The 10,353-nt window shown below is 34.5% G+C and overlaps 1 protein-coding gene across 1 annotated transcript; it reads left to right on the top strand.

The window, feature by feature from the left end:
• The first annotated feature begins 3,271 nt into the window (after positions 1–3,271).
• LOC145661083 (uncharacterized) lies at positions 3,272–7,660 on the top strand. Its single transcript, XM_081726525.1, has 3 exons — positions 3,272–3,573; positions 5,987–6,334; positions 7,568–7,660. The coding sequence occupies exons 1-3, from the start codon at positions 3,463–3,465 to the stop codon at positions 7,658–7,660; spliced, it is 552 nt and encodes a 183-aa protein (XP_081582651.1). The 5' UTR covers positions 3,272–3,462.
• Positions 7,661–10,353: the final 2,693 nt, after the last annotated feature.

Genomic DNA, 10,353 nt, shown 5'->3' on the forward strand with positions numbered 1-10,353 from the left:
TTAAAAAATTCGAATCATATGTACGCAGCTTTTCATATAATGTATAAAACGGACTCATGTCCTCTCCTTCACGTTCAAACTCAAACTACTTTCGGCACCGGCATTACCGGGATGTGTGTGCAAAGCAGCGCCAGCACCGACGTTGCCGGAGCCGGCTCCGGTTTTGCCGGCTGCGTGTGCAAAGCAGCCCCGGTTCCGGTTCCGGCATTGTCGGTGCCGGATCCGGCATTGCCGGGGACGTGTGCAAATACTCTAAAAAGGTTGGAAGGCCGACTTACTGCCCGCAGTGTTACCAGCCCAACCACGAGGAGGCAGGGACAGTCACTCATAGATGGAAATTGGCCAGAAAGAAAAGGAAAACCTTGAAGAAAATGAGTGACCACGGGGCCAAAGGTCGAGAAGCGATCAAAAATAATAATAATAATAATAATAATAATAATAATAATAATAATAATAATAAAGCGATAATAATAATAATAATAATAATAATAATAATAATAATAATAATAATAATAATAATAATAATAATAATAATAATAATAATAAAACGTAATTACGAGAATTTTAAATCGAAAATAGCCGTATAAAAGGAAGGAAAACTTCAAAGATAAAGTAGCAACAAAAGAGAACAACAAAACTAAAAAAAGAATATTAGAGGTACGCAGGGTCACTAATAAACACACGAGAGGTACCAGTTCAGTTAAGCTTTAATACTCAATTGTTATGGAAACATAAAAAATCCAAAAAATGCTCCAGCAACTTACAAATATCTTGGAGAAAAGTAAAGAAAATGAAGTGATGTGCAAATGGCAGAAGACTTAGCACATGTTGAATCAGTTATTACAAATCTGAAAAATTATGAGTACGTGGAAGTTTATTTTGTCTTTCGAAATTTCTTAGTGCAGGTGGGACACCCCTTATCGAAATATTTACAGACCAATTGGCTAAATGTGGTATAAAGAAGAAATTCCTAAAAATTGAAACTATAGAAGTATTAGGTTAGTGCAATTGAAATAGCCCATTTTACATTTAGTGGGGAACCACCCTCTGCAATGAAACCGAGCGATGGACTGAGGTCACGCGCATAACGTTACAAACTCCAGACAGCTTCAGAAAACAGATTGCAGTTCCCAGGATTATTCTTGAACAAGGCCGTGTGAAAGTGCACAATGGAGAACATATAATTCCAAAAGAATTTTACTCTACGAGTTCGAACTGGAACGTCCTGAATATATAGCCGAAAAAAAACATCAACCATTTGAGCCAGGAGTGCTGCATGAATGCACCATCATTGGTTTGTGAAATTTCATGCCGGTGATACAAAATTGAAAAATTAGTCCTGCAGCAACAGACCAGCAGTGTTTCCTGATAAGCTTCTCAGATACACATCGAAATCTAACCCTCGGATAAGCGCTTGTGCAATTAGACACTAGTGCGCTTGTGCAATTAGACAATAGTGCGCTTGTGCAATTACACGCAAGCACTATATTACTTCGTTCATCAGTTCCGCACAATCTAAGGTCAAAAAATTGGACTCATGATTGCCACATGAATAGACTGACACCAGCTAACAGGAATCGCCATCTGGAGGTGTGCAAATTTTTGAGCGTATGGAATAAACTGAAAAGGTTTCCTGCATGGGATTGTCACTTCCGATGAAAAATGGATCTGCTACAACAATGTAAAGCTCAGAACAGTGGTTGGATCATTGACCAATGTCCAAGACTATTTCCAAAACCACTCTTACACCTGGAGGTGTTATTACTGATATGATAGTGTACGGTGATAAAAAAAAAACGTCTTTTCTGCTAAAGTGAAACCATCACTATGGCTCGTTACAGTGCTGAACCCCACAAAATACATCCCAAACTATCCCAAGAGCACCATATAAACATGGTCAATAACCATGGTGTCCTCATGATGCATAATGTACACACCCATACGCTGCTCAAAGGATGGAGAAGACTTTTCATGTGAAGTATGAAACCATTCCTCACCCACCGTATACTCTTGACGTCACTCCCACAGATTACCACATTTTCAGGCTTTTCGATCACTTCTTAGCTGAAGACATTTCGTGGTGATCGACCAGTGCAACGTGTGTTTGAGGACTTCTTTGTATATTGTTATATTAAAGAACCCGCAGACTGGATGCGGCACTTGGGTCACAACTTGAATTTCACTGTTTTAAACATAACATTCGTATCCCAGTTTTAACATCTTGATAGAATTTATTTTTGCTTCAACTAAACTTTGATAGCAATCCAATGACACATTATTTTCTTGTTCCAGCAAGTGCATGCAGTCGCATGTTTACTATTAACGTCCAATACCACTAGTGACCAAAAGGGAAAGGAATATTTATAAGTGCCTTAAAAATTTCATTATTTTTTTTAAAAATAAAAATAAAATGCATATTACTTATACCATTGCATATTGCATATTACTTAGCGGGGAGTGCAATTAAGTTTTCATGTTCCTTTTTCCTTACTCAAAATCAAAATTGTCTTATGATTAGACTTCGGATTTTAAGGCAAATGCCTATTTTGTTCCCTTTATAGGAAGTAAAAAATACTTCGGATCTTTACGAATCATGAGGAATTAAGCCTATTAAAACACTTTATAAGTGCCCTAAAAATGCCTAAAATGGAGTTTAGCGCCTATTTTGGCCGTTTTGGCCTAAAAATGCCTAAAACTGCAAAAAATACAAAATTCCTGTATTTTTTAAATAAACTTTTTTTTTAGTGTTGAGTGAAATTTAATTGACAAATCTGAAGGCAGAGTGAGTGTGTTTGTCGAGGCTAATTTTAGTCTAACTCGTATGAAGAAGTGAAACGCAGAGGGTGGTTGTATGTAAAAAATTGTTTCTAAAAGTTGAGCTATTTCTGCTCAAGGTCAAGCCCATTTGTGAAAGACAAAGACAAACCATCCCTTTGCATCCTGCAGACACTGTACTGAAAGATCTCTATCTCTTTCTGTCTGTCTCTCTTTCCCCAGGGGCAAAACCAAAGCTATTGCTAAGTGCATATCGCAGTAACCAATATTCCCCTCCCTGCCGTTCTGCATTCTTGGAACTATTCCACCTTTTCTCTTCTGTAGCGGCTCACTTCAGCTCTTCTGTGATCCGTTCAGCTCTCTGGAATTTGGACAATAGTTTACACACACACATTCACAAATCAACACACAGCTCTATTGAAGCAAGAATCTCTTCGGGTCTTCGCTTTCAATATTTGGGAAAAACCAAAGTCCACGAACAGAAACGATTCATGAAGTGACGCGGTTCAGTTGACTGGAGTATCCATCCATGTATCATTTTCGGGTCAGTGCAGTGATTTATCTTAAACACGTAGTTCAAGAACGATACATCGTCTCTACAACGCATGAACAATTGGACTCAACGGCTTACAGCCCAGTCACAGATCTTGAGGATTCTTAAAAAGAAGTTTTGTATCATACGCAACAATGCCAAAGGAGAAGTCTTCAAAAAGTACCTTGATTCGCCAGTGGTTGCAAGAATTTCCAGATCTAACATACGATGGAAGAATAATCTTTTGTCCATTGTGCAGCAAGCAGGTAAGAAAAGCTATTTTTATTTACAGAATTTATAAATTCAATTAAATCAATTGTACACCCCCCCCCCTCCTTGTTTCTGTATAGCTAGCTAAAGTAAAACCTTTATCAATGGGAGGTTAACTATTTTAAGAGACAACGTTACTGAGCTGCTGAACTCGTGAAAATCTAATTTACATGGAATTTAGATCAGTTAAGAAAAAACATAAAAATAATCCTGTAACACAGGAAAATCTTTAAAATGTAAAGACTTCTAGCAGCCTGCTTAAATGAAATATATGAACGATGGTTTTGAAAGTGCTAATGGAAGAAAGTGTCTAGACTTACACATTCAACAGTTTTAGGGATTCTCGGGGATCTTGAGAAAAGCGGACATGGCATTCTCGGTTCTTTCCGAAGGACTCCCCCCCCCCCCCGAAAAAAAGCGGTAAAGGTTAAAAACAATGTAAGTTAAAGTTGACATATTGTGTCAGTAACTCCAAAAGGGGTCCTCTTTTCGGAGAAAAATGTTTAATGCCAGCAATTACTCGACAGTTTCAGGAGCTTAAGAAAACATATTTTTGCTATCTCGTTTTTCAAAAGAAAAAAAAAATACGAAAGAAGTTAAGAAAGGCGGGATTCAATTTTTTTTAAATGCCAACAGTTCCAAAAGTTTGAAAGAAGAAATGTGCAATGCCAATATTGATTATCTTTAAAAAGTTAAGGAAACTGGATATATCCTTTCATCCCGAAAATATCTAAAAACGAGGATTTCAGTTTGAAAGAAAAACTAGAAATGTCAATATCTTGAAAAGCATAAAAGATAGGAAAAATGTTTAAAGGCCATTTTTTTTTTTTTTTTGTTATTTTTCTCGAAAAAGAAAGAAAAGATCTGTTAATAGTTAAATAACGGCGTTTGAGGTTCATAGATTGTCTCAGAACTTGTTTTACGAAGCAGAAACTTGTTTGTCTCTTTGTTTTTTTATTTATCAATTTTGCTCGAGGTGCTACTGTCTATTGTCTTAAGATGCTATTGATTTCCATCCATAGTTACAGACAAATAAATTCCACACAGGGGCAAGAAAAGAACAGTCTGACACTCGTCTAACAAGAATTACAATTGCGGATAATTTTATTTTAGGACAGATCTTAAGAAAGGAAGAATTTGTCTCTGATGTTCTCTCCCCAAAGCCAAAAAAAAAAAAAAAAAAAAAAAGGAATTCTAATCGATTGCTCTCTCTCTCTCTCTCTCCTGATGAAGAATATCCATACACCTTTTGTCGCAGGGCCGCAAGAGACAACTAATTTCCAAAAAAAAAAAAATTAAAAAACGCCAATTTTATTTATTGTATCATGCTGATGTTCACGCTCAACTAAGGCATTGCTAATACTTTATTTTCGTTCTAACTTTGGTTTCTGTCAGTTGATAGTTGCAAAAATTTTGAATTTTTGAAATTTTAAAACGGCCCTTATTTTAAATTTTTGACAGGTCACTGATTTTCACACTGAAACATTTTAATCATATTTTGGGGAAAATTTGGTTCAAATCAGTTAAAAATTTTGTAAATTACAGTTTTAAAGAAAATTTTAAAGGGACGATATTTTGAAATTTTTCATGCAATTATTTTGGCATCCAAATCTCAAACAAAATATTGCCAAATTATGTTTTAATTTTTGCCAAGTTGGAGTGTGTCAGCATTCGAAATTAAATAAAATATAGTGCTTAAAATTAAATTAGTTACAGTGCTTAAAATTAAATATTATTTCTCAGATATTGATATACAATTTTATTGCTTCTGTCTGTAAATTGGGGATTATTCTGAAGTAAAATGCTCATCGATTAGTCTTTTATTTGATCTGTTCTGATTCGAAATGGGACTGGGGTATATTGGTCTTTAACGAGGTAGACCAACAAGTTTGCTTTTTGTCAACTTTAAATCAATAATGTAACGTTCACCGATTAAAAAAAAAAAAAGCACATTACGACCAGAAAGGCAAGCAAACAGTGATGGTAGTTGTCGCAATTAGTGCTCTCAATCGGGTCAGTTCGGGTCGACTTTTGGTTGGACACCCTCGAGTAACGGGTCGGGTCAGGTCAGCCTAACTCGGGTCACGGGTCGGGTAGCGTTAGACCAACTCAGTTCACCGGTCGAGTCGGGTCACCCGAGATAGTTTGACCCGACCCGACTGGTGAACTGAGTTGGTCTAACGATACCAGACTCGTGACCCGAGTTAGGCTGACCTGACCCGACCCGTTACTGAGGGTGTCCAACAATAAGCTGACCCGAACTGACCCGTTTGAAAATACTAGTCGCAATGTACACGAAGAAAATTAGAGAATTTGAAACCGAAATTAAAGTTAAAACGCCACCATCTTCACTAGTTTTGTAAGAAGCATTTGAAAATATATTTCTAAGCGTTTTTTTTTTTTTTTAAGGTTTCTCAGGAAAAGAAGTGCCACTTAAAGCAACACATTGATGGTGCTGGACATCTTGCCAAATCTAAAGCGAAGAAACAACAGAAACAGACACAGTTAACTCAGCCTTCTGGATCTGGATCTGAATCTGGAACTGCGAACACATTTAATGCGGATCTTGCTAGAGCCCTTGTCGCTGCCAACATCCCATGGAACACACTTCAAAATGAAACATTCCGACAGTTTTTACAGAAGTGGTGCCAGCAATCGATACCGTGTGAGTCAACACTCAGGAAAACGTGTTTGGATTCTGAATACAACAATACACTTGATACAATCAGAAAGGATATTGGCGATTCCAGCATTTGGGTAGGCGTCGATGAGACTACTGATGCATGCAATAGATACATAGTGAATGTTGTTGTAGGAAAACTTGATGAAGATGGACCTTCAACTCCTCACTTGTTAAGTAGCAAGGAAATTAAGAAAGTGAGTGCCCAGACAATTGCTTACACCGTGAACAAAAGTTTGCAACTTCTGTATCCTAGTGGTGTGGATGATTCTAAAATTCTTCTTCTTTGCACAGATGCAGCTTCTTACATGATTGCTGCGTTTAAGAACCTAAAACCTTTCTACCCCAACCTCATCCATGTTACCTGTGTAGCACATGCTTTTCATAGAATTTCTGAAACAATCAGGAACGAATTTCCTCAAGTCAATGCCCTCATTTCTAACATGAAAAAAACTTTTTGCAAAGCCCCATCGAGAATCGCTGTCTTTAAAGAAAAACTGCCTGGCATTTCTCTTCCTCCACAACCTGTCCTAACGCGCTGGGGAACATGGCTTGAAGCAGCTTTGTATTACGCAGAGAACTTGGACGCTATTGCTGGTGTTGTTGGCGAACTTCCTGGTGTGGAAAACATTGCAAGTGTTTCAGTTTTGAAGGAACTTTTCAAAGATCCCATTCTCAAAAGAGATCTTGTATATATCAAGTCAAATTTTTCATTCTTACCTACGACGATCACTAAGTTGGAAGCTACGGGAAAGCCACTTAGTGAACAGGTGTCAGTAGTTAACGAAGCCGAAAAGAAAATCCAAAGTGCTACGGGGAAAGTTGGGGAAAAAGTGCAGTGTAAGTGGGAAAGTGTAGTGAAGAAGAATGAGGGATTTCTTGTGTTGGCTCGTATAGGGAAAGTTTTGATGGGAGAGGATGAAACCATCCCCGACGAAGTGGAAATGAAAAATGTATCGAAATTTAAGTATGCTCCTGTAACATCTGTCTCAGTGGAAAGATCGTTTTCGGCAGCAAAGATGATCCTTACAGACAAAAGAGAGAGATTGACAGTCGAAAACTTTGAGAAACTGTTGGTAATTTACTGTTTCCAAAATTACGAATGAGCAAGTTGTGTACTGAATGAATCACCTGATTCACTGAAAACAAAAGATGTTAATAAAAAGGGGTATGTAATAATTTATACTATTATTTTTAGAGCCTAATTTTAATTTTTAGCGCCTATTTTCCTATTTTTAGTACCTATTTTAGGCGCCTAAAATTAAACTTTTTGGTGCCTAAAATTCCGAAGTCTACTTATGATGCTGCAGGAGAACGAGAAGAAAAGCCAGAAGAGAAAGGAGAGTAGGAAAAAGAAAGAAGAACACGGAACTTCAGCAACGAAAGAGAAGAAAGAAAAATAAAAAAGTAGGAAACAGATTTTTTTCGGAGCACTAAGGTAGGGAACAAGAATAATGTAAAATAGGAAAACCAGAGAAGATGACAAGTGGCATAATTAGTTTATATAATCTGCAAGTGCCCTGTTATTTTATTTTTGTAAAAACCAGTGAATATTTGTAGATATATAAATATTATTTACAGTTCTCCCCATTTTATGGATTTTATATATAAAATTACATAAACACATTTTACATACACCTCATTTTCTATTATTAAAGTAGAATGATTGTAAGATTTTTTGACTAATTTTTCTATATAATAAATGGAAAGTGTATTTTTGTAAGTTTTAATGAATACGTGCATATCAATAAAAACAACTTACATCTCAACTTCTATTCTTTGTAGAATTTTTCATTTGCTTTTCTGTTATAATCATGTTCTTTCAGTTCATAATTCATTCTTCTTTATTTAAATCTATTTTGTAATGACCCCAAGCTAGGAAGTGTACTCCATCTCCTAATACATGTCTTTTAATATCGCACGCGCTTAACCCTAATTATATTTTTTACTGAGAATACATTGAGTTTGTTTTTAACTTCGAAACAGTATTTTCTATTTGATGCAAGCCTTTATTTTCTAAAACACAATCTTTGTAATCTTTGAAAGTCATTTTTTGTTCTAACAACGTTTGATTTTATTTCTTTGGTTTTCTTATTTGTTCTTTCTTTTATGTATATCTCCTTCGTCTTTATTTCCATTTTTTCTTAATAACATATATTTTTGATATAAACCCTACGGCATTTTCTATTATAACAGCTCTAAGTTCATCTTTAAATTTTCATAATACTTTCGTATTAACTAATTTAAAACAATATTTATTATTTTCTCCATAATGAGATGTGTCTAAGTGCTTATACAAAGTTTTCATATCTTCTTATTTATCTTCTGTTTCTATATGCGCTATAACAGGATCGGTATTATGCATTAAGAATTTCACTTTATACACTTTTTTCCTTAAAACATTGTAATACAAATCATATAAACATATTTTAGACATATTTAGAACAGCCATTCCAACATAGATAGATTTGCTAAAAGTAATTTTCGTTTTATATATGAATACGAGCAAGATTTTCAGAAAATGTTTTGTTTTAAAAGTAGGTGCATATTTTTTATTATGTGAAAAACTTATATCTACTCTTTCTAATGTTTTTAACAGTTTTACCAAACACAACATTATTTGAAAGTTTATAAAAAATATTTTTCAAATTCATTATATTCTTGTGACCGAAGTTCTGTATTTAAGTAATTTTCTACATGCTTATTATTTGCTACACCATATCAATTTCAACATTGAGAAATTCCTCCTCTTATACCTTTCTCTATAAAGAGTAATTTGTCATAATTGGTTAATAATTCTAATTTTTGTTGGGTCATTTTTAACATCGAATTCCCTAAAGATCCTGGACTGGTGAAATACCACGCTGGACTACTTTATATCTTTTAAGATATATCTCTCTTAAATTTTTAATATATGTTAATTGAAGAATATCTGTTTTATTATAAAATTGCGCATATTCTCTTAATTTTTTAGGTTAAATATATCTCAAATTTCTATATGATCATTATAATATTTATCTTCTATTTCTTCTCCTGGAAGTCTGTTTTTAACTTTCTCTCTGGGTAATGATAAAGCGAATCAACATAATCGTATGGATATACACATCTTATTGTTATATAAATCAATTACATTTTCAGGAAAGAATTTCACTGTATCTATAAATTGTTCTGATCTAAAATTATCATTAATTTTGCTGTAACTTTAATACAAATCTAAATTAAATTGATCTTCCTTTATTTTCCATCTTTATATTTTATTGTCTTTGGGAACGTAATATACTTTCCTTCTGTGTTGGATATTATATCTAAATTCTCTCTTAATGCAATACCTCCTAGATTTTAGTAAATAGTTGAGTGTCATATCCTGATAAATTGTGAATAAACACTAGAATAAATTTTGAGTTTATATATTTTAAATTGCAGTATGAATGGGCTGCTCCTCTAAATTGTCCTTTTAAATTATCATAATCAGCAACTTTTGTTTCGCATGATCTTATATTATGATACTTTGAGATATTACTAAAATCTTTCTTACATTTATCAAACAAGTCTTTTATTTTTTTCTTTTCACTTTTATTTCTATTGATAAGATATTTCGGAACAGTACGTTCAATGAACACTACCGAATTTGAAACCGAACTACGCGCAAACAAAGCATATGTGTTAAACTTTTAACATTAATTTAGACTCTTAAATTGTCAAGATCTATTTTGTTCCATTCTTCTACCTCATCTCTTAGCCTCCTTTCATCTAGTGTTTGCTTTTCGCCATTTCTTACATTTTAAAAGCGCACTTTTACGTCACTCATGGACTAGTTGAAAATGAATGTTATAAGAGACTTACTGATAAGTGGTATAGTCGAATAAGACGGTGAAAACACCGATTGTTGTGATATTTGTACCAAAGGTACCTCATATCCAAAGAGAACTTTAGCCAGAAAATCAACTTCAAATTCCTTCGAATTTCGAAGTTTTGTTGAAAATTCGAAAATCAAAAATTGTTCATATCTCGGGAACGACTTAAGTTACGAGGGTGAAACAAAATATGAATATATATTGTTTGAAGCGCCTTACCGAAAATAAGAAATAATGTATTT

The sequence above is a fragment of the Thermobia domestica genome, chromosome 9, assembly GCF_964235325.1.
Source record: "Thermobia domestica chromosome 9, izTheDome1.hap1.1, whole genome shotgun sequence".
Lineage (NCBI taxonomy): Eukaryota > Metazoa > Arthropoda > Insecta > Zygentoma > Lepismatidae > Thermobia > Thermobia domestica.

Excerpts from the sequence above, each read along its gene's own strand:
- LOC145661083 (XM_081726525.1), top strand. The coding sequence starts at position 3,463 with ATGCCAAAGGAGAAGTCTTCAAAAAGTACCTTGATTCGCCAGTGGTTG. Across the intron at positions 3,574-5,986 it reads GTCCATTGTGCAGCAAGCAG|GTTTCTCAGGAAAAGAAGTG; the intron begins GTAAGAAAAGCT and ends TTTTTTTTTAAG. Across the intron at positions 6,335-7,567 it reads TTGGCGATTCCAGCATTTGG|GAGAACGAGAAGAAAAGCCA; the intron begins GTAGGCGTCGAT and ends ATGATGCTGCAG.